General features: G+C 44.2%; 1 protein-coding gene across 10 annotated transcripts in view; it reads left to right on the plus strand.

Moving 5' to 3' along the window:
• Nucleotides 1-1294: 1294 nt before the first annotated feature.
• The window catches only part of ppp4r1 (protein phosphatase 4, regulatory subunit 1), a 105378-nt gene continuing 81384 nt past the window's right edge, over nt 1295-25288 (plus strand). For 7 of the 10 annotated variants that reach the window (XR_005462022.1, XM_038808677.1, XM_038808678.1 and 4 more), the window contains exons 1-3: nt 1295-1322; nt 1651-1695; nt 16287-16422. Coding sequence is in view for 8 of the 10 variants with exons in the window: in XM_038808677.1 (XP_038664605.1) it covers nt 1316-1322; nt 1651-1695; nt 16287-16422 (188 nt within the window). In the remaining 2 variants the exon portion in view is untranslated. Of the gene's footprint in view, nt 1323-1558; nt 1696-12066; nt 12884-16286; nt 16423-25288 lie in introns of those variants that run through there. The other 3 variants (XM_038808680.1, XM_038808681.1, XM_038808686.1) reach the window with 3 other exon arrangements.

Consider the following 25288-nt stretch of genomic DNA (forward strand, 5'->3'; position numbering starts at 1 on the left):
GCAGAGTATTCCATCACAATTCTGACTTGTGCCTTGAAGATAATGGACAGGTGTGGGGAGTCAGGGTTGAGTTACTCCCTCCAGAATACCCAGCCTTTGACCTGGTCTGGTCGCTACAATATATACATGGCTGCTCCAGTTAACTTTTTCATCAGTGCAAGTGAATGGCTGTTGGTGGGGTATTCGACCAGTGCTACTGCCATCGAATGTAAGACAGAGAGTTAGACTCACTTGGTGGAAATAGTTATAGACTGAGTGATCAAGTGAGAGTCCGGCTACAAAAGGGGCAGGTATTATCCCCGGAAGCGTGGGAAGAGCAGAAGTGTTGCATATAGCTGTTAAGTTGGAAGTCTGTGTTGTCGGTGATTTAGGAAACACACAACTTTCTCCAACAGTAACTGTCAGGCACTTGTGTGGCACAATATTGCATGTCGTTTATTACCCAAAGCCTGAATACTATCTCGTCTTGTTCCACGCAGACAGTTACTGCTTCAACAACCAAGGAACTGCGAATTACACTGGACATAGTGCAATCATCTGCAAACATCCCCACTTCCGATTTGATGACGGAGGGAAAAGTCATTAAAGAAGCAGTTGAAGAGGGTCTGGCCTTGGACATCTTGAGGGACTGCAGTCGCCATGTCCTGGGACTGAGATAATAGGCTGCAACAACCACAACCTTCGTCCTTTGTGCTAGGTATGATTCCAGCTTATGTCGAATTTTCCTACAGATTCCAATTGGCTTCAGTGCACAATGCAGTAATTTTCGCTTTTCAAGAGTAAAAGCTGTTGACCTGAAACAATTAAATTAACTCTTGACGTAATTAACACTAATTAGCAGCATGCTTTATTTTCAAGTAAAAATGTGAGCTCACAGGGCGTGATACCATTCTTAAAATAAGCACAGCTCCACATGTGTTTAAGTGAGATTATGCTTTATCTATGGTCACTAATTCCTATCCAAATATAGGTGGGAATGGTTGGTGTTTGTGGGGAGACATTTCCACTCTTCCTGTGAAATTGACAGTTGTGTCAGCAACAAAATCAAAAGAATTATTTTTTAAAAAGGGGGGTAGGAGCCATAAAACACCAAATTACAATTTCTGAGAAGAGGGAAACACAGTCAAATTAAATCATAACATTGTGTGTTCTGTTGCTGATGATGCACTCCAGGGGCGTCGGCCCTCTCCTTCTGGTGCACCGGGTGCTGCCCGGTCAGTTCCGGCGGGGACACACCGAGCAGGCGCTGTTGGTAGGGGGAGGGAGGGGGATGGTTTTAAATGTAGGACCGGAGGGAGGGGGGTGGAGCAACAAGATGGCGGGTAGGGGAGAGTTGGCTCCTCGTTTATTTATTTATTTATTTAATTAATCATTCGCGGGGATTGTTATCCCCAAACTCGCGCTTCTAGTCTGCTCTTTTGACATTTATTTTTAGAGATATTTGATAAAAGTTTGTGTGCCGATGTTGTGATCAAAAAAAGCGTTTGTTGTTTACACGGGCCGGGGGGGGGGGGGGGGGGGAGAGAAAAAAAAGTTGGTGTCAACCCCCCCTCCCCCTGACAACTGCTGACAGTCTGTTCGTGTTTCGTTGGAATTTCCGATTGCGGGAAGTGTTTTTAAAATTAGTTTTCTCTTGCTTTCCTGCTGCAGATTTATCGCTGGTGCAGGAGGAGCTGCAGGAGGAGCTGGACGGATGTGAGTGGTGACTGTTCCCTCTCCTCATCCCCCTCACTCGGGTTTCCCTCCCTCCTCCTCCTCTCTCTCGCTCTCTCTCTCCCTCGCTCTCTCTCTCTCTCTTTCTCCCCCTCTCTCTCTTTCTCCCCCCTCTCTCTCTTTCTCCCCCCTCTCTCTCTCTTTCTCTCCCCCTCTCTCTTTCTCCCCCCCCCTCTCTCTTTCTCCCCCCCCCTCTCTCTTTCTCCCCCCCCTCTCTCTTTCTCCCCCCCCCTCTCTCTTTCTCCCCCCCCCTCTCTCTTTCTCCCCCCCCCTCTCTCTTTCTCCCCCCCCTCTCTCTTTCTCCCCCCCCTCTCTCTTCTCCCCCCCCTCTCTCTTTCTCCCCCCCCTCTCTCTTTCTCCCCCCCTCTCTCTTTCTCCCCCCCCTCTCTCTTTCTCCCCCCCTCTCTCTTTCTCCTCCCCCTCTCTCTTTCTCCCCCCCTCTCTCTTTCTCCCCCCCTCTCTCTTTCTCCCCCCCTCTCTCTTTCTCCCCCCTCTCTCTTCTCCCCCCTCTCTCTTTCTCCCCCCCTCTCTCTTTCTCCCCCCCTCTCTCTTTCTCCCCCCCTCTCTCTTTCTCCCCCCCTCTCTCTTTCTCCCCCCTCTCTCTTTCTCCCCCCCTCTCTCTTTCTCCCCCCTCTCTCTTTCTCCCCCCCCTCTCTTTCTCCCCCCCCTCTCTCTTCTCCCCCCCCTCTCTCTTTCTCCCCCCCCTCTCTTTCTCCCCCCTCTCTCTTTCTCCCCCTCTCTCTCTTTCTCTCCCCCCTCTCTCTCTTTCTCCCCCCTCTCTCTCTTTCTCCCCCTCTCTCTCTTTCTCCCCCCTCTCTCTCTTTCTCCCCCTCTCTCTCTTTCTCCCCCCTCTCTCTCTTTCTCCCCCCCTCTCTCTCTTTCTCCCCCCCTCTCTTTCTCCCCCCTCTCTCTCTTTCTCCCCCCTCTCTCTCTTTCTCCCCCCTCTCTCTCTTTCTCCCCCCTCTCTCTCTTTCTCCCCCTCTCTCTCTTTCTCCCCCCTCTCTCTCTTTCCTCCCCCCTCTCTCTCTTCCTCCCCCTCCCCTCTCTCCCTCTACTTCTCTCCCCCCTCCTTCTCTCCCCTCTCTCTACCTTCTCTCCCCCTTTCTCTCTACCTTCCCCTCTCTCTCTCACACTCTCTCTTCCCCCTCCTCTCCTCCTTCCCCCTTTCGCGCCCCCCCCCCCCCCCCCTGCTCAGAGAGGGACGGGAAACCTTCTCTATATAAAAAAAACATACACTTTCCAACCTTTTGATTGTTTCACTTTGAGAGGGTGGGGAATGTAGTTGTTAGAAGGAAGTGTGTGTGGTGGGCGGGTAGTGTCTGTCCCTGTTGGACTTTGGTCGGAGCGGAAATGATGAAGCTGGGAAATTGGAAGGAAAATAGACTTGTTTTTTAAAAACAATGGAAATGCGAGGAGTTTTTTTTTAAAATAGAGGGTGTGTGGAGATGTCCTAGTTATCTTCGAGGTTTTATTCTGAGGGGAGGGGTCACCAAAGGCATTTCTTTGTGTCTCGATAGGGAACATGTTTCTTGGATGCTGTCAGTTTGTCTTGTCAAAGCGGCAGTTGAAAATGCTCGCTTGGTATTATCTGTAAGTTGGAAGTTGAGTGAGTAACGAAAAGCAGCAAATTGATTGTGAAACGGGTGCAGTTTAGTTGATTTCTCTTCTTCTTCTTCTCTTCTCCCCCCCCCCCCCCCCCCCAAATTTGGTTTTGTTCCATGCTCTGTTATGGTGGTGTGTTACAGTTGCCCCCCCCCAGTACTTTTCATCTGTAACTTGGTTGGGAGAGTGGCAGCAGGCTGCTTCACTGCACCACAGTTGAGTCCGATACTTAGCCTCGTCTCTTGTCCAAAACTTAGCAATTCCAATATCAATCCAGCATTGACATTCTGTCACAGTTGTTCTAACCCAGAAGAGACCCATTGTAGCAGCTCTTGTTGCTGCTGACATGTTAACAGAATAAAGACCTGGGAGTGTTGAGGTTTGTGTGATTGGGATTTTAACAACCATTACAGAAATAATGCAGGGAAAAGACAATTCTAAAAGCACCACCATTTTGTTTTGAATTGGGGCTTTTTGGCATGTCGCACTCTTAAAATGCAAATAATGTTTTGGAATATTTTTTAATGATTTGAATATTTAAATATTTTAATGTTTGAGTTGAATGACAAATGGACAATCTGAAGTATAAGGCGCATGCATAAGTCCCTTATTCCTTTCCAGTTGTATGTTTTTGAGTAATTGACATCTGATTTTGACTGCCCTTTAGACATCTTGTATGCAGGCATAATGTGTAAGTTATATGTAGTTGTAGGCCCTTGGATAGACTTTGCTCAAATATGCATTTAGTCTTAATTTGCATTGGTGTTGTGATCTCTGCACCTATAATGGCTGATGCAATGTGTACACAAGCTTTGCATGCATGCTTGCACAATGACGGAGTAGCTTTTTATTGTGTGCCGTCCCATGGAGTAGTGGGTGACAGATTTGCATTGAATTTCCTGGTCTTATCTGAGCGGTTGAGCAAGTTGCTAAGTGTAAATTGAGGTGCTTCCTTACTGATTGGAAAGCTAGAAGGTATAGGATCTTCTTTTGCACGCTACACCTTGAAGTTGCAATCACAGAAGCCTAAAGTAGCTTCCCTGTCGATCCTTGTTTGAGAAATTTCGCAAGAGGAGGCGAAGCAGACGGCTGACTTTCTACAGAAATTTCCGTTTCTATTTTTGGAATTTAAAATATTTCAAAAATAAGTAAGGTAATTTCTCAATTAATAACCTTGGAAGTTGGCGATGTTTTGGGATTCAATGGTGGACGTTGTAATCTTTTTGTTTTAATTTAGAGTACTCAATTATTTCTTTTCCAATTAAGGGGTAATTTAGCGTGGCCAATCCACCTAACCTGCACATCTTTGAGTTGTGGGGGTGAAACCCACGCAGACACGGGGAGAATGTGCAAACTCCACACGGAAAGTGACCCAGGGCAGGGATGTGAACCTGGGTCCTCCGTGCTGTAGGCAGCAACGCTAACCACTGTGCCACCTGCCGCCCCTGAAGTTGTAACCTTTTAAGTGATTGAGGGAAAGAAAGGAAAAAATTACATCTTGTTTTATAATGTACATGCAGAACCACTTTGGTAAATGGTTCTGTGGTCCTTCCTATAGCTCCTGACTTTGAAGCAACTGAACCCCTATGTGTTGTTTGTACACCATCAGCACCAGATGAAAGCAAGCTGAAATACAACACAAGCACTTGAAAGTTACTATTTGCAGCTTTTTGCAGATACCTAGGAAGGGTAGCATACCAGCCAGGCTTAGAATTATAGAATTCCTACAGTGCAGAAGGAGACCTTCTGGCCCATTGTCTGCACTGACCCTCTGAAAAAGCACCCTACCTGGGCCCACTCCCCCGACCTACCCCATAATCCCACCTTTAGTCCCCATCCTTGGATACTAAGGGGCAATTTAGCACGGCCAATCCATCTAACGTGCCCATTTTTGGACTGTGGGAAGAAACCGGAGCGCTTGGAGGAAAGCCCCGCAGTTATGGGGAGAAAATGCAACAGCCAGTCACCCAAGGCCAGAATTGAACATCGGTCCCTGGTGCTGGGAGACAGCGGTGCTAACTACTGTGCCACCACGCTGCTTCATGTATGGCTATCTCTGGACAGCAGGTGTTTTACCTTGTCAGATGTGTAGATTAATGCCACCGTTGTCAGTTGTATGCCTTTTTCATTTATGCTGACTGCAAAGTGCTGAAATAAAGGAATTGAGTAGAGTGACATGAGCATATGGAGGGCTTTCATCACCAGGACCGATACTTTGGTTTCCTATTACCAATTCAACCATCCTTACTATGGGAGCTATTCGTATCCATTCATTTTGAGATGTGTAATTAATACATCTCCCTGCTGACTATTTTAAAAATTGTCAATTATTTTCAACAGCATTCAAAATCTCCTATGGTAACATTGCAAATCAATGTTCAAAACTGTACACAGCCCTAGTAAAGTAACAAAATGTTTTGGGTTGATTTAATTCATAACTCCATAAATAGAATGTTAGCAAATTCATACATTTTAAAAAATTTTGCGAGAAAGCTTAAAGGGCTGATGCTTTGGATTATATTCGTTTCCTGTAAACAATTTTGACTGGGGTTTATTTGCAGTGCACACCTACAGAGAGCTGGGAGGTGTTGGTTAGGTTTCAAGTAAAGAAAGATAATTGAAAAAGCTGCAGTGCCCATTATGTGGATTTCTGTAGTCTGTCTGTCTTTGCTCACTTGGATGCATCAGCCCTATTCGTTAATTCGACAGGTTTTGATCTCCAAGGATGTGTGAGGTTTGAATGATAGAATCATAGAATCCCTACAGTGCAGAAGGAGGCCATTAGGCCCATCGAATCTACATCAAACCTCTGCAAGAGCATCTTAACGAGGCCCACTCCCCTGCCCTATCCCCGTAACCCAATAACCCCACCTAACCTTTGGGCACTAAGGGGCAATTTAGTTCAGCCAATCCACCTAACCTGTGCATGTTTGGACTGGGAGGAAACCAGCGCGCCTGGAGGAAATCCATGCAGACATGGGCGAACAAGCAAATTCCACATATATATTTAACTGAGGTTGGAACTGAACTCAGGTTCCTGGTGCTGTGAGACAGCAGTGCTAACCACAATTCATCTATGCTTTTTAAAATAAATTTAGAGTACCCAATTATTTTTTCTCCAATTAAGGGGCAATTTAGCGTGGCCAATCCACCTCACCTGCACATCTTTTGGGTTGTGGAGGTGAAACCCACGCAGACGTGGGGAGAATATGCAAACTCCACACGGATAGTGACCCAGGGCCGGGATTCAATCCAGGGTCTTCAGCGCCGCAGTCCCACTGCGCCGCAAGCCGCCCTCCATTCATCTATGTTAACCTCTGTTCTCGGGTGGAAGGTCCCAATCTAATATTGTGACAGCAAATGAGGAGAAAGAAAACTGCCATAAGAAATTATACAAAGCTGAAAAGGTTGAACGGGGAAATCTGTAAATCTGCAGAAATGGAAGTTGCAATCAAACAAAAGGATAGGCGTCAGTTTTTGTATCAGAATGAGAGGGGCAAAGAATGTTGAGGAAATAATTAAGAGTAATATAAGAGGGTCCAGTCCACTGATGTATAAACCAAGAGTGAGAGGATAGGCAGTGGAAGGGTGGGGCTGCATCAGGACCAAAGAAAAAAATCTTGTGGCGGCAGAGTTCATGGCTGAGATACTAAATGCATGTGTTGCATAAGTCTTGAGAAGAGATGATGGTGCTGGCAAAGTCACATTTAAAGGCAGAGGCGTAGAGAAATTGAATAGGATCAAAATCAAAGTTTTTAAATGTTCATGCATTTAAAGTAGAAAAGCCACCTTGTCAGTATGGAATGTATGTTGTGTTTGAGGGAAGGATGGATGGAAATAGCAGAGGCTCTCAGTGCAGTTTTTAAATTTTCTCTGGGTATGAGTAATATTAGTGGACTGGAGGAGTGCAAATGTTGTATCCTTGTTCAAAAATCGAACTCGTGCTAAATCCAGTAACTACATCCCATCCCTCTGATGGCAGTAAAGAAAGCTTGAGACACAATATCTGGGACAAAGTTCATTTTCACTTGGAAAAACATGGATTAGTATATGACAGCACGGGTTTGTTAAAGACAAAGGTGATTGAGTTCTTTGTTGAAATAATGGCAAGATTGATGAAAGCAGTGCAGTTCATGTTGTGTAAGTGGATTCTCTAAAGGTATTTGGTAAGTGGCCATAAAAAGGCTTTAATTTTGTTAACAAGTCTACACAATTTAGAGACAAAGGCAACATGGACACGAAACGGTGTATTTTGGTGTCCCTGGTCAGAATGGCAGTATCCTGTGCTTGTTTCTGCACTTGGAACCTCATTAATTGTGTTCGGTGAGTTCTGCTCCGAATTTCCTGGCGGGCCGGCAGCTCTTCATCCGCCTGCAATCACCTGGTAGGTTAGAAGGTCTCAGTGCTGACTTTGGTGACAAAATATTGCTGCATATCAATGCCATGCTAGGTTGCATAGTGAATAGTGTAAATATGAACAGAAAGTTGCAAAGTGGCATTGAGAGGCTGTAAATCGGCAAATCTGTGGCAGATGGAATTCAAACTGGAAAGATGAGAGTTCATCTGGAATACAAGAAAGCCAGATAAGATTTGTTTCTAAACGATGAGCAGAAAGTGTGGGTGAAGAGAGATTTAGAGGGTCCTAGTACAGGAATTACTAACTGGTATAGACAATTTATAAGGCTAGTGAAATGTTGGCCGTTATTTAAACTCACTGGGGTAAACAGGATGTGTAAATTCTATTTCATTTGTACAGAGCTCTAGTTAGACCACATGGAGTACTGAATTCAGTTATGGATACAGTACCTCAGGAAAGATATATTGACAGTAGGGTGCAGTGCAGATTTATTAGAACAATACTGTGCTAAAAGGGTTAAGTTATGAGGACAGGTTGCAACGACCAGGCTTGAGTTGACTTGAGTGTCGAGATTAAGGGTGATATAATTGTTTCAGATAATTAAAGGATTAGATGGGGAGAACCTCTTTTTCTTCTGGGGGTAAGCCGAACAAAGGGGGCCATAATCTTAAAATTAGACTACATTAGAGCTGAGGCATTGAAGGGTGATGTTGGAAAGCACTTTACACACATGGTAGTGAAATCTGGAATTCTGTCTGCTCAAAAAGGCCAGGTCAATTGAAAATTTCAAAACTCTGTTTGATAGATAGATGTTTGTTAGGCAAAATGGGTAGATGGAGTTGAGGTACAGATCAGCCAAGATGTAATTGGCAGAACAGCTGAAAGTGCAAAATGCCACGCTCCTGTTCCTTCCTATGTTCCTTTTTGAAGGTTACAGGACAATTTAATAAAGCTTTTTTTTAAAGAAAAATAAATAGTCGAGAACCTTGGCCTGACAAAGGAGAGAATGCCAAAAACAAATAAGCAATGTTCATTCAAAATTCCTCCCCAACATTAAGGGCATTTAAATGGTCATTGGATAAACATATGGATGATCAGGGAATAGTGTAGATGGGCTTTAGAGTGGTTTCACAGGTCGGCGCTGTACTGTGCTGTAATTTTCTATGTTTGTTCTAAACCTTTATGAATTGCTGAAGTACTGTTTTGATAGAGAAGATGGGGAGAAACTGGTTGGAGGATCAGTGACCAGAAATAAATTGAGATGAATAGCAAAAGAACCAGAGAGGTGGTGCTGTTTTTTTAATGCAATTATGTTCTTGAATACATTGTCTGAAAGGGTTGTGGAAGTAGATTAACTATCAGAAGGGAATTGGAATGTATATTTTGGGGGAGGGGGGGTTCAGTGTTGTGGGGTGGTGGATGTGGTGGAAGAAGGGGACTGAGATGAGTTGGTAGCTCTTTCAAAGAAGACGATCAAGTGTCTTTGGTGGGGTGGAGGGGAGGGGCAGCATGTGTGGTACCTGACTTGAAGGATTCCAGGTAGTCAGATGTTTAAAAAAAATATCTATTCAGTCACATTTTAAAAGTTGAGAACCCTTTTTAAATGATCCAAATGTTTAACTCCTCCCTCGTGTTCATTCAGCATGTTATGACACTCTGAGCCTTTTGGAAAGCATCCACATTGGCTTGTTAATTTAGCTGCCCAGCTACTAAAAAGCCAGCTATCTCAGCGAAGCTTCACATCAATGTGACATTTGTTTTTTGCACACTTAATTCTTAAGTTGTACCACCGGTTCTTTCTCAAAGGTAGGGACAGCATTAGGTAGATCTAACTAGGAAATTAAACAATATAAAGATTAAGTTGAGCAACATTTTTAAAGTGATCTACTTGGCATTCATAAATTGTAATTTAGTGACTGAACTGTGTATACCAGGAAGGTCTCAAATGACATAGACTTTTCATCTCCGCTTGGATTGCAGTTGACCAGAGTGCCTCAGGATGAATGAGAAAAACAGTAATTGGGGTTCCTAATCCTGACTACCGTCTAGAAATTCCTTTTTCAAAGTGCATGAATTAATGTAGGATCAGGTGAAGCTTTAATATCCACCCTCTCACAGCCATATTTAAACAATGTGTAATACTTGTTAAAACATTTATAGCCAATTGAATGAATGACAGAGGATGTTGGATGTTAATCAAACTGTACCCATACCACATGGGTGATAATTAGCTGAAAACCATGTGTCTTGGCATTAGTAATTTACGTGTATGAATTAATGAACTAATACATGAAAAAAAAGGTACATTAAGGTGACCTTTTATATACGTATGGTTGAGAGTAGTAGACAAGGATATGGTGGAAAAGGAGGTTGCTGGAGTTTTTGGAAGATGAGAGAAGGTACAGTGCTTGCAAATTTTAATACAGGTATAAGAGCATCGTTGGAAGGAATAAACATATATCCGGAACGATAGCACATTAATCAGAGGCCAAGACCTATAATCTGATCGTGAGTTCAAATTCCACCCATGGCAATTGAATAAATGTGGAATGCAAAGCTATTATCTAATGATGACATGTAACTCCCAGATTGCTGTAAAAAAAACTATCTAGTTCACTGATATCCTTATATTGAAAGTAACTGCCAACCGTGTCTAGTTTGGGCTGCATGTGTTTGCCTCTTCACTGCTTTTGAAATGGCAGAGCAGGCCACTTAGTGGTCAAGAAGATGGCTCACCCCCAACTTCACAAACAATTTTACCTTGCCGGTGGTGTGATATCCTGCGAATGGGAAAAAATGGCAGCTATTCCACGACTACGGTGAGAAAATGGAAAATCTTTAGTTCCTTGACTTGGTGTCAGGTTTGCCACATTTATGTTCCTGTGAAACATTGAGGTTTTTTTTCCAACATTAAGGTACCAAAATGCCGGGGGGTTTTTTCTGAATTAATTTTCACGAGATCTTGGCTTCGCTGGCTGGGCCAACATTTGTTGCCCATCCCTAATTGCCCTTGAAGGTTGTGTTGAGTTGCCTTCTTGAACTGCTGTAGCAAATGTTTTTTTTTCTTTATTCGGTCACGGGATGTGGGAGTTGCTGGCTGGGTCAGCATTTATTGCCCACCCTGAGGGCATTGACGAGTCACCAGCATTGCTGTGGGTCTGGAGTCACATGTAGTCCAGACCAGGTGGAGATGACAAATTTCCTTCCCTGAAGGACATTCATTAACCAGTTGGGTTTTTAACAACAATCGACAATGGTTTCATGGTCATCATTTGACTTTTAAATCTGCATTTTTATTGAATTCAAATTCCACCATCTGTCCTGATGGGATTCGAACCCGGTACCCCCAGGGCTTTACCCTAGGTCTCTGGATTATTAATCCAGCAACAATACCACTGCACCATTGCCTCCCCTATGTGGTGTAGGTACACCCACTGTGACATTAGAGGAGGGAGCTCCAGGATTTTGACTCCGTGACAGTGAAGGAATGATATATTTCCAAGTCAGGGTGGTTAGTGTCTTCAAAGGGAACTTGCAGGTGGTGGTGTTCCCATGTATCTGCTGCCCTTGTCCTTCGAGATCGTAGCAGTCATGGGTTTGGAAGGTGATCCCTAAGGAACCTTGGTGAGTTCCTGCAGTGCACCTTGAAGAGCAGGCTGCTTTGCGCTGGATGGTGTTGAGCTTCTTGAGTGTTGTTGGAGCTACACCCATCCAGGCAAGTGGAGAGTATTCCATTCCATTACATTCCTGACTTGTGCCTTGTAGGTGGTGGGCAGGCTTTGGGGAGTTGTGGCAATGTCCCAACTTCACTGGACAATACCTGTGCCAGGGTATTTGGAAATAGAAGTAACTACAGGTCAGTGAAATTCACTTCAGTATGAAAATTGCTGGAATCCAGGCATGTAGTGTCACGTTTTTATAAAAGTTAGCGTGTTTGTGTAACCTATAGAAGCTTTTTGGAGATTTAAATGATACCCAAATAATTCTGACAGTGTTTTGGAATGATAAAATTAGCCCTTTTATCTGGTAACTTGAAGTGTTGATTAGACTTGTCATTCACTTTATTTAAGCTAATTTGAACAATTTCGGGTTGTTGTATATTCAGACTCAAATGCATCAAAATGTGAAGGAATAAGTAGTGTCGCATTTGTCCAATGTTTTCTCGTCATTTCACAACTGTTGTTTCTGAGATTGTAGCCTTAGATGGTGCCCTTTTTAAAAAATAAAAAAAAATGTCTTCCCTCTGAAAGCTCCACACATTCCACAGCTCAGAGGTCAGGTTGGAGGTCTCTTACCAGGCCTTCTGTGCTGTTTTCTCTCTCTCTCTCTCTCTCTCTCTCTGGTGGTGGGCATTTAAATGCCTGAACTAAGAACGGAAGCACCAGTTGAATACCATTAGGTATCCAGCTGGTATTGATTATCGTTCCTCTGATCAATATTGAGGATGGCCCGATTGCATGTTGCTCGGTGGATTGGTCACAGCTGCACATTCGGGAACTGACGTCAGAGCAGCTTTCTGGTTCAAGGGTACATGTAATTGTAGGTATGGAATAATTAGAACTGTATGTCCAACAGTTTGTTCAGGTACTCTAGATGTGGACTTGGGGGATTTGCGGTGAATGACTTTTAAAAAAAATATTTGCTCCAATTTGCTGAGAAACTGGTATTTTTGCGGCCAATTAGATTTTTGACAAATTGTTGTAATTTTGAGAGCTGTATATGGTAAGTGTAGAAATTCATAAAGCCTGTCATGAGATGTTGAATCATACTAAACTGCTTGATATTTATGTTCTCATATTCTGCTTACTCCACATATTCTGCGTACTCCACTTCCAACACCATCTTTTTTTCCCCACTTCCCATGATGCCTTAACCTCTTGCGACCAAATTTTCGACTGACTTGTTCTGGTGGCAGTGTGAGTCTTAGTTTTAATTTGTGAGGACAGAGGAGTGGCCAGGACAGGGAAAGGTGCTCCAGTTGCATCCACCCTTTAAAGCTGGAGTGTCCAGAGACTGCTCTGCTTGACATGATCTGAGGCCCTTCTGGGCCAAAGAGGAAAGCAAGTTTACAAATTCCCAGCTGCTGAAGTAAACAACTGCTTGAGTAGGGTAAATTAATTCAGCGAAGGTATTGGCTGTAACCTCTGAGCTTTCCAGTGTCAGATTGGGCGGTGGGGGGACCCCAATGGAGCGCTCAGAGGATCTTTGCAGGTAAGTGTTGCAGGAATATTGCCCAGAAGTGCAAACTTCGCCATGGCAATTGCCCTCTGCTATGAACCATCTGTAAAATCTATTTTAAATCGGCAACTTCAAATGGTTCTGAAAGGGAAACACCAAAAGTTCTGAGGAAAAAGTGATAAGAATTAAAACCTCTTCCAACTTCTGGGTAACTATTGCAAAGATCCTGACCAAGCTCCCATGAGACGTCACACGCACACCTAATTCCTTCTAAATATTCAGTCCGTCACTGGATAAACTTGTTGAACCTTTTTTTTTAAAAATGTATTTATTCAAAGTTTTTCAAAAAGTTTTACAGAACACACCAAAAAGGAAAATAATACAAAGAGAAACGGGCAACATGCCAACCAAACAAAACAATTTTTAACCCTCTAAACGATAAACAGTTTAACAAATTGACACCCAACTCAAAACAAAATAGGGCAAGCGCCCCTTTCAAAAGGGAAAATAATTCAGTGCCCCCCCCCCCCCCCCCCCCCCCCCCCCCCCCCCGGCCTGGGGTTGCTGCTGCTGCTGACCTCCTCCTAACGTACCGCGAGAAAGTCAAGGAACGGTTGCCACCGCCTGGAGAACCCCTGCAAGGACCCTCGCAAGGCAAACTTTATCATCTTCAACCTAAGAAACCCTGCCATTACATTGATCCAAGCCTCCACATTTGGGGGCTTCGTGTCCCTCCACAATAACAAGAATCCGGGCTACCAAGGAGGCAAAGGCCAGAACTCAGGCCTCTTTCGACTCCTGCACTCCTGGATCCTCCGATACCCCAAATATCGCTCTCCCCCAACTTGGTTTTACCTGAGTGTCAAGACCTTGGACATGACCTTTGCAAAGCCCTTCCAGAACTCCGCAAGCGCCAGGCACGCCCAAAACATATGGGCGTGTATTGCTGGGCTCCCCGAACACCTCACACACCTGTCCTCCACCCCAAAAAACGTACTCATCCTCGCCCCTGTCATATGTGCCCTGTGTACCACTTTAAACTGGATCAGACAGAGCCTGACGCAAGATAAGGAGGAATTGACGCTGCCCAGGGCGTCAACCCACAGGCCCTCATCCAGCTCCTCCTCCCATTTGCCCTTCAACTCCTCCACCGAGGCTTCCTCCGCCTCCTGCAGCTCCTGGTATATCTCCGAGATCTTACCCTCTCCGACCCACACACCCAAAATCACCCTGTCCTGTATCCTTCGGGCAGGCAGCAATGGAAATTCTCCCACCTGCTTCCTGGCAAATGCCCGAACCTGCATGTACCTGAAGGCATTTCCCGGGGGTAACCTGAATTTCTCCTCCAGTGCCTTTAAGCTGGCAAAAGTCCCGTCAATTAATAGATCCCCCAGCCTTCTAATTCCCGCCCAGTGCCAGCTTCGGAACCCACCATCATCCTGCCCGGGGTATTGGGGACCAAACTGAGGCCCCCGCCCCCGTGCCACCTCCATTGCCCCCAAATCTTCAGCGCCGCCATCACCACCGGGCTCGTGGTATACCGCATCGGCGGAAGCGGCAACGGTGCCGTCACCAGTGCCCCCAGGCTAGTACTCGCACAAGATGCCGCCTCTAGTCTTTCCCATGCCGCTCCCTCTCCCTCCATCATCCACTTCCGAATCATCGACACGTTTGCTGCCCAGTATAGCGACATAGACTCGGCAGTGCCAACCCCCCCCCCCCCCCCCCCCCAACACACACACACACAAATCCCATGATATTCTTGCTCACTCGCTTGAAAAAGGCCTTAGGGATGAGGATGGGCAGACACTGAAACACAAACAAAAACCTAGGGAGGACCGTCATAGATCATAGAATTTACAGTGCAGAATGAGGCCCATCGAGTCTGCACCGGCTCTTGGAAAGAGCACCCTACCCAAGGTCAACACCTCCACCCCATCCCCATAACCCAGTAACCCCACCCAACACTAAGGGCAATTTTGGACACTAAGGGCAATTTAGCATGGCCAATCCACCTAACCTGCACATCTTTGGACTGTGGGAGGAAACCGGAGCACCCGGAGGAAACCCACGCACACACGGGGAGGATGGGAAAACTCCGCACAGACGGTGACCCAAGCCGGAATCGAACCTGGGACCTTGATGCTGTGAAGCGATTGTGCAATCCACAATGCTACCGTGCTGCCCTCTTAACAGACTACACCCTACCTGCTATGGAGAGCGGTAGCATGTCCCACCTCTTAAAGTCCTCCTCCATCTGGTCCACCAGTCGGGCCAGATTGAGCCTATGCAAGACCCCCCAACTCGTGGCGACCTGAATACCGAAAACTCCTCTCCACCATCTTGAGCGGCAGCTCCTCCAACCTCTTTTTCTGGCCCTGCGTATGCACCACCAAAAGCTCGCTCTTCCCAACATTAAGCTTATACCCCGAGAAGTCTCCAAACTCCCTGAGGGTTTGCATAACCCCTCCCCAATCCCCTCTACCGGGTCCATAATATCCACACCCCGCTGGGCCAAACCCCTCCAGCTTCTAGATTCCCTCAGTGCCATGGCCAATGGCTCAGTTGCCAAAGCAAACAGCAGACGAGACAGAGGGCACCCCTGCCTCGTTCCACGATATGGTCTAAAGTACTCTGACCTCAAAACTTGTTGAACCTTTGAGCTGACACTGGATTACCCAGGCAAATGTCGACAAGACCATGAAGTTAACTGAGAGAAAGCGTTCACTTTTAACTCGCGTGCCTGATTCTTTTTCTTTTCTTTTTCATCTAATTAAGGGGCAATTTAGCTTGGCCAATTTACCTCCTCTGCACATCTCTTGGAATGTGGGGGGTGAGACCCAAGCAGTTTGGGGGAGAATGTGCAAACTCCACACAGACAGTGACCCCCCAGGTCAGGATCGAACCCAGGTCCACGGTGGCATGAGGTAGCAGTGCTAACCACTGCGCCACCATGCCGCCCTCGCGTGCCTGCTTCTGACACTTAGTAGGAAACGTGATGGAAGTGACTACAATGTTCACGTGAAGACCTTCTGGTTGCTGTTTGCACCTATGCTCATTTTGTGACCAAATGAACATAATAGAATGTGGCTTCACTTTGCTGTGAATGTCGCGTGTTTGCAGTGGAATGTATGGAAGAAAGACTCTTGAATATCACTGAGCAGTTGGTCTAATGAAGCTTTCAATGCATCAAAGATGTATTTCAAACAGCTCAATTATAATGTATATCAAAGCGACATTTGTGATGGTTGCAAATGCTGTTTTACATCCTATGGTGCCTTTATTTCCTGTATATCTGGTCTGAACCGGCTGGAGATTTGGGACTATAATGCAGTACATCGATTTTCCTATTATATCAGCACTGTATAAGGAGTCGTTCAGATTTATAGTTCAAACAGGTTGCAATTACAATTAACATTTCTGATGTCTCTGCCAGTTGGTGTGGATGACTACAGCTCAGAGTCTGATGTCCTTATTATACCTTCAGCCTTGGATTTTGTTTCTCAAGACGAGATGCTAACACCGTTGGGTCGACTGGATAAGTACATTGCTAGTGAGAACACGTTTAACAGGTATGATGTGGAGAAGTACACTTAATGCAGATAATCCCTGTGAAATAAATATTTACCTCTATTTTAAACTTCTAAAGATTAAAGTTTCTGTTTCAATCGTGAACATATTTCATACCACAATCTCTGATTATACATTGGGTGCAATATAGCATTTACTTACAAAAGCTGACAGGGCAGGATATTGGGTTTATCCTATTTTGTTGTATGAGGAAGTATAGCTACAAAACATAAGATTGTGATTTGACCATTGTACGATTAAGATAAAGCCTAATTCTAAGCACTTAAACTTTGAACTACAGTGTTTTCACAAGCCACCTGTAAATTAGATAGTGTTGTAACGTATTAATGTAGTTTATGATGTACTCTTTGCTAATTTGGAAACATAATTAAACTTTGTTGTTTGATATAGTATTTACTGTGTATGTAACTGGGATGGTACTGAGCCACATACTAGGTTGTTGAGGTTTGACCTCTGGTCTGTTAATGATCTTGGCTTACACAGTGGTGAACACTACAGTTGGCCTTACCTGGAGATTTGGGAAGAGCAGTTGCCTACTCCTGACCCATTGGCCCCTGCTAAATACTATAAATGTGCAGATGTTGAGTAAATGCTGACACAATCGTGAATATGATGCCTGCCTTGGTTGGTAAAGCTCACGTTGGTGGCTGTCTTTACCAGTGAGGCTTTACTCCAACATTAATTACTGCATTTAGGGAGGGGAATAGGAAAAGGATAAAATTGATGGAGAAAAGATGATATCCAATTGATTTGAACTTATTTTCCAGCATGTTGTAATATGACAGACAATTGAAATTTTCTACTTGATTCCCATATCAGAATCCTTCGTTTTAGCAAAGTGGTTAGACTAGAGATGAGCTCTTGAGCTGTGCATGTTCTGCGCTCTAAATAGAAGTGTGAATACAGCCTGATTTTACCTTTCTGCATGTGCTGCATTCTTAATTGCACCTGTCATTGAGGTTGTATTCTTTTCAACCAACTCTAGATAACTTTGCACACCAGTGCTTTATAATGGGTAAGAGGAACTAGCTGGATATAGAGAAATTTACTATGCATTGATAAGCAGAGTAGTTTTGTGTTCCTTTTTAAGCACTGAGTTAGTTGGAAGTGTGGAAGTTGGAAGAAAGGAGAGACTGCGAGCCTTGGCTCTTTCCAACCTGAACCTCCTCCGTTGGGTTTAGTTAACATGTCTCGGTGCAAGGTGTTAAAATCCCCATCAAGACTGATGACTTATTTTAATTCCCAGTGACCAACTTGAAATTTTGTTGTGCAATTCCTTTAAGTTTTAAAACTCTTACTGTAACAAGCAAACTAAAATCAACATTGACTAAACATTACTCCAGCAACTAATACTATCCAGAAATGCTAACCCTTTGTTAATGCCTTAACATGGCTGATAACCCCAAGGCGCATGTATATATTTTACAGTAAACAGGATTACCGTATTTTCAGGAAGCAATCTAAAGTCACTCAAGCTTCCGACGTGTTCACCCCATTTTACCAAGTTGCGACATTTGAATGACCATTTGATAGGCATTTCCCTCTGTTTTCAGAGAATTCACAGTAAGGCATATTCTGGCCATTTCTCCTCGGCCTCGCCAGGGCAAATATTTCGGAGCTTTGTGCGTGCCATGGGATTTGTCTCTTTGACCCCGCCTCCCACATTCTGCATGGTCGCTCACAGCGGACTGGCAACTTTTTCCTCTCTGCTGACCACACCAGCTGTAGGTTTTGTCTCTTCAGACTGCTCACTGTCCCCACAGCCAGCCCAACGTCTTCTGCCTTTGTTTTCGGGTGTGGATATTTTGCACCATGCTCTCACTGAGTCTCAACCTGGGCCCGGTGTCCATGATAACAAAGTCACGCAGGATTGTTGTCAGGTAGAATTTTAGGCACATCACGTGACCCTCTTGATTATCTTACAAAAAAACCTCACGTTTGTAGCGGGTAAATGTGCATTCTCCCTCAGGAGAACATAAAATATTTGCATGATATCTTATTTGATCATTCGAAAAAATTTTGATGTGATGCTGTGCAACTTGCAAGTAAAATGCCAAGCTTATCCTGACCAAAATATGGTAAATCAATGGTACAAACCCATGTTGACTGCAATGTGGTATGAGATACTGGTGCCATTTCTACCTGAATACCCAATTGTGCTTTTATTTTTAAAAAACAAATGACAGTTCTTGAATAATTCTGAAATTATACTTAAAATGTCAAGTGCACTTGCTTGTCCTTAATATAATTAAGTCTTGTGTAGATGTGACAATATATTTGTATCTCAGTCACAGTAGCAGGATGTTAGAGGAGCAAATGCAACAGCTGGAAAGGTTATGTAACAGCCATCCTTTTGAGCATGTCCTGACATGGAGTTTGGTGTACAGAAATAATTCTGGCTGCGTCAGTTCCTGCTACTCTAGAATCTGCAGAGTCTACATTGAGAAGCAAATTGAGAGACAAAAGCAAACTATCATTGACCCTTGCTTAAATGTCAACCCCATCTTTTAATTTTCTACCTACGAGCTTCGCTCCATATTGGATGATCCAGACAGGATTGGCAATGGAGCAAGTGTCGATTCTGTCACACCAAAAATAGTCGTACTATGTGGTATCCAGTAGCTAGCTGTTCCGGGAATACACTTTGAGGTGCTCTTTCATGCATTACACCATCTGATTACACAGCAGTGCTGTCACAAAAACACAGCGGAAGTAGTAAGTTTGGGTGTAGATTTTGAGACACTAAATGAATTATATTTTGAGGAAGGAAATGACAATTTTGTTCATAGTTAAGCTTGCAGTTGTCAAAATTAGCAGTGGTTATATATGGGTGTAGTGCAGAAGTAAGAATAAGGTGAGTACACAGTCCATAAAATGTCATTTAAAGCAAATAACCTTTAGATCTGAGTATAATGTGGCTGTGCAAAGTTATTTTGTGAAATATTATTGAATTTGGTTAGATCATTAAATGTATTTTCTAGAATTTATTTCTACTTTTATTTGAAGTACATACAAGGAAAGGGTTGTGTGCATTCTTTAAAGTTGCTTTTCGGTTGAATTTGGATTTTAAGTCGCACAAAAATATGCTGATGATGAGGTTTAGATTTTGTGAAAAACTACTTATAAAGATTTTGTTGGTTTCTGTAAGGCCGTTCCAGTTAATTCCTTCTTCAATTCAGTCAGGAATGGGGGATTGCAGAGGAGAAATAATTTTGTACTGGTTCCAAATATTTTTTCATGAATGCTTGACAACTTTGTATTCTCAAGGAATTAACAGTCTGTCTTGTCATCTTCCCAGCTAAAAGGGCACTCTTGCGCACACAATTTAATCATGCCAGCTTTTCATACTATGATTACCTTGATTTCTGACTAGTAAAATGTGCACCAAGGTCTTAATAAGTGCAGACTAAATAAATGTAATCCTCAGTTGGCCTTGAGATAGTACAAAATGAAATAGTACGGGCAGCAAATTTCCCACGATCATTTTTTTAAAAACATACAGCGTGGTGACACAGTGGTTAGCACTGCTGCCTCAGTGCAAGGGATCCAGGTTCTGTTCTGGCCTTGGGTGTGTAGAGTTTGCATGTTTTCCCCGTGTCTGCGTGGGTTTCCTCCCACAGTCCAAAGACGTGCAGGTTATTTAGGACGTAAAATACTTTTCAAGTAATTATCACAAGTATAAATTGGAAATGTGGCTTTTGCTTTCTTTGTAGCTTTGCTTCCTGCATTTTCTTTGAAACATCACTTATTAAGGTATTATCTTGCTTTAATGCTGACTATTTTAGGTTTTCTAATTAATTCTTGCATCTACTAGCACTAATGAATTAAACATTGTCTGGTTAGCTCAATCAGCACTGCACACTACTTAGATTTTCTGCAACACATTTGATAATTTTGCTTGTTCTGGCAAGTAAATTCCCCAGTGAATAATGATTAAACAGCTAGAACCTTAATTATATGGAAATCCTGTACTAATAATGTTGATAAATATGGGCACTTGGGGCCCAAAATTGCTGACGAGAAGCAATAAGTGACAATGTTACTCATCTATAGCATTACTCATTCGAGCAATATCTCAGTCACTCTGCTGTATGTATTTGAGAAACTGTAACTCTGGTTTTGGGGAGCACAACATGCCTGATTTAAGTGACAGTTTGCCTCCTGGGCCCCAGGTGGTAGCTGAACCACCCATTTAAGGAAGTCCCAAGTTCAAACGTCTGCCGAGTGAGCTGATTTCAGCCAGAATGGTGATTGAATGAACAGTTGGATTTGTGATCACCTATCCCGTCAATTCTGTTGGAAGTGGGTGTCTCGTAGGCCGTATTGGGCTCAGCTGTAATGTCCAGTATAGTTTACTCTCTCGTGGTAATTTGAAATTATACAGCACCTATTGGAGAAAATTATAAGAAAATATAATTCTCCACCAGCTAATGTTGAACAGCCATTCAAACACGCAGTAGTCACCTTTAACATTTTGTTTTTATCTTCAGTTCCTATACATTGCCATCTTGGTAGCATCTGTGTGGAGATCAAGAGTTGACGTTTCATGTCATATGGCCTTTTTAAAAGTTCTGGTCAAAGATCATAAACTTGAAACATTGACTCTTTCTCTCTCCGCAAGTGTTGCTTCACCTGAGTATTGCCAGAACTTTCTGTTTTTATTTCAGTTCTCCTATGTCTCAGTATTTTGTTTCTATCCCACCGTTCATCTCCTTGTTGGTGTATCTGTCACATAACTCCACTGGTTAGTAGGAGAGGGTGCAGATCTACATTTACGTTTTGAATAATGCCATTTTATTGCCAGTGTGGGAAAACTGGTCTACCTTTTTGAATCATAGAATCATACAATTTACAGTGCAGAAGGAGGCCATTTGGCCCATCCGAGTCTGCACTGGCCCTTGGAAAGAGCACCCTACCCAAGCCCACACCTCCACCCGATCCCAGTAACCCCACCTCATGGTTTGTTTGGTTTTTGGACACAAAGGGAAATACAGCATGGCCAATCCACTTAACCTGCACATCTTTGGATTGTGGGAAGAAAGCGGAGCACCCGGAGGAAACCCACGCACACACGGGGAGAACGTGTAGACTCCGCACAGACAGTGACCCAGGGCAGGAATCAAACCTGGGACCCTGGAGCGGCTAAGCACTCCAGGTGTGCTAACCACTGTGTTACCGTGCTGCCCACGCTGTGCTACTGTGCTGAACATGTTTTGAAAACCTCTCGAATAGTACCCAATAATACAGGAATACACCCCCCACGCAACTGATTTTTCTTTTCCCCTGCCTTAAAATTGATGCTTTGTGCTGGCAACCCTCCAGCACCACAATCAAATGACCAGTATTAGCAAAAATGAGTGTTGGCACCCCGGGTCACTGTCCATGTGGAGTTTGCACATTCTCTCCATGTCTGCGTGTGTCTCACCCCCACAACCCAAAGAGGTGTGCAGGGTAGGTGGATTGGCCACATTAAATTTCCCCTTAATTGGGGAAAAGAAAATTGGCTACTCTAAATTTATAATTTAAAAAAGTGTCAGCAGGCTAGTCAGCCACTAACTGCAACCACCACCCTGAATTGTCTCAACTGTCTCGGTACAATGAGATGCTCCGGTTTCCTCCCACAGCCCAAAGATGTGCAGGTTAGGTGTATTGGCCATGATAAAATTGCTCCCTATTGTCTAAAGATGTACAGTTTAGGTCTGGTAACAGAGATAGGGCCGAGGTAGGGTGCTCTTTCAGAGGGTTGGGGCAGACTGGATGGGCTGAATGGCCTCATGCACTGTAGGAATTCTATGATTCTAGCTTAATCCTACTGAGCTATTTGGAGAGCTTGGGTCCTGAAGACATGACTTAAAGCAGAAGTGAAGATTTTATAAAAAGAAAGCAAGATTATAGGAGAAGAGAATTAAATGTGTGTGATGCCCCTTTACATAGCAGCCTCTGATACCAACTGTTTTGGTCGCAAAGCTGCAAAATAAGTAATATTAAATAACAATGTATTATTGCCTTCTGAGGGGCCATAACCCGATGAAGCAGTGATATTCACCTTTGGGACAAGATGCATTGGCCTGAAAATCAAGTTACAAAGCACAGATTTTAAACCAAGTGGCTGAGTTTGCTGGTTACTTCAGTATTATACAGTAGGGCCTGTTTTCAAACTGGTACCCTTTATACAATATAAAAATCGGTTCAGTTGTGATCTGATAGCTGTAGAAGAGTAATATTCCTCGGCTTCTGCAGTGCTGCCATGTGACAAAGAACAAAGAAAAGTGCAGCACAAGAACAGGCCCTTTGGCCCTCTAAGCCTGCGCCGACCATGCTGCCCATCTCAACTAAAATCTTCTACACTTCCCTATCCCTCTATTCCCATCCTATTCACGTATTTGTCAAGATGTCCTTTAAACGTCACTATCGTTCTTGCTTCCATCACCTCCTCCGGCAGCAAATTCCAGGCACCCACTGTCCTCTTTTTTTTTTTTTAAACTTGCCTCGTACATCTACTCGAAACCTTGTCCCTCTCAGCTTAAACTATGCTCTCTAGTAATTGACCCCTCTACCCTGGGAAAAAGTCTCTGACTATCCACCCTGTCTATGCCCCTCATAATTTTGTAGACCTCTATCAGATTGCTCCTCAACCTCCTTTGTTCCAGTGAGAACAAACCAAGTTTATTCAATCTCTCCTCATAGCTAATGCTCTCCATACCAGGCAACATCCTGGTAAATCTCTTCTGCACCCTCTAAAGCCTCCATATCCTTCTGGTAGTGTGGTGACCAGAATTGAACACTATACTCCAAGTGTGGCCTCACTAAGGTTCTATACAGCTACAACATGATTTTTCTTTCTTTTTGTTTTATAAATTTAGTGTATCCAATTAATTTTTTTCCAATTAAGGGGCAATTTAGCATGGCCAATCCACCTACCCTGCACATCCTGGGGTTGTGGGGGTGAAACCCACACACAAACGGGGAGAATGTGCAAACTCCACACGGACAGTAACCCAGAGCCGGGATCGAACCTGGGACCTCGGCGCCGTGAGGCAACAGGGCTAACCCACTGCGCCACCGTGCTGCCCTTACAACATGATTTTTATACTCCATGCCCCGGCCAATGAAGGCAAGCATGCCGTATGCCTTCTTGACTACCTTCTCCACTGTGTTGCCCCATTTCAGTGACCTGTGGACCTGTACATCTAGATATCTCTGACTGTCAATACTCTTGAGGGTTCTACCATTCACTGTATATTCCCTACCTGTATTAGACCTTCCAAAATGCATCACCTCACACTTGTCCGAATTAAACTCCATTTGCCATCTCGCCGCCCACGTCTCCAAACGATCTAAATCCTGCTGTACCCTCTGACAGTCCTCGTTGCGATCTGCAATTCCACCAACCTTTGTGGCGTTCGCAAACTTACTAATCAGAGCAGTTACATTTTCCTCCAAATCATTTATATATACTACAAACAGCAAGGGTCCCAGCACTGATCCCTGCAGAACACCGGTAGTCACAGCCCTCAAATCAGAAAAGCACCCTTCCATTGTCACTCTCTGCCTTCCATGACCTAGCCAGTTCTGTATCCATCTTGCCAGCTCACCTCTGATCCCGCGTGACTTCACCTTTTGTACCAGTCTGCCATGAGGGAGCTTGTCAAAGGCCTTACTGAAGTCCATATAGACAACATCCACTGCCCTACCTGCATCAATCATCTTTGTGACCTCTTCGAAGTTAGTGAGACACAAACTCCCCTTCACTCCTGCCTCTCACTAATACGACCCCTTGCTTCCAAATGGGAGTAGATCCTGTCTCCAAGAATTCTCTTCAGTAATTTCCCTACCACTGACGTAAGGCTTACCGGCCTGTAGTTCCCTGGATTATCCTTGCTACCCTTCTTAAACAAAGGGACAACATTGGATATTCTCCAGTCCTCCGGGACATCATCTGAAGACAGTGAGGATCCAAAGATTTCTGTCAAGGCCTCAGAAATTGCCTCTCTAGCCTCAGTATTCAGTATTCTGGGGTAGATCCCATCAGGCCCTGGGGACTTATCCACCTTAATATTTTTCAAGACGCCCAACACCTCGTCTTTTTGGATCTCAATGTGACCCAGGCTATCTACACACCCTTCTCCAGACTCAGCATCCGCCAATTCCTTCTCTTTGGTGAATACTGATGCAAAGTATTCATTTAGTACCTCGCCCATTTCCTCTGGCTCCACACGTAGATTCACTCCCCTGTCCTTCAGAGGGCCAACCCTTTCCCTGGCCATCCTGTTGCTTTTTATGTACATGTAAAAAGCCTTGGGATTTTCCTTAACCCCATTTGCCAATGACTTTGCGTGGTCCTTTTAACTCTCCTGACTCCTTGCTTAAGTTCCTTTCTACTTTCCTTATATTCCACACAGGCTTCGTCTGTTCCCAGGCTTCTAGCCCTGACAAATGCCTCCTTTTTCTTTTTGACGAGGCCTACAATATCCCTCGTTCTCGAAGGATCGCAAAATGTGCCATATTTATCCTTCTTCCTCACAGGAACATGCCGGTCTTGAATTCTTTTCAACTGAAATTTGAAAGCCTCCCACATGTCAGATGTTGATTTACCCTCAAATATCCGCCCCCAATCTATGTTCTTCAGTTCCCGCCTGATATTGTTATTGGCCTTCCCCCAATTTAGCACATTCACCCTAGGACCACTCTTATCCTTGTCCACCAGCACTTTAAAACTTACTGAATTGTGGTCACTGTTCCCAAAATACTCCACTACTGAAACTTCTGCCACCTGGCCGGGCTCATTCCCCAATACCAGGTCCAGTACAGCCCCTTCCCTAGTTGGACTATCTACATATTGTTTTA

This window comes from Scyliorhinus canicula, chromosome 10, assembly GCF_902713615.1.
Source record: "Scyliorhinus canicula chromosome 10, sScyCan1.1, whole genome shotgun sequence".
Taxonomy (NCBI): domain Eukaryota; kingdom Metazoa; phylum Chordata; class Chondrichthyes; order Carcharhiniformes; family Scyliorhinidae; genus Scyliorhinus; species Scyliorhinus canicula.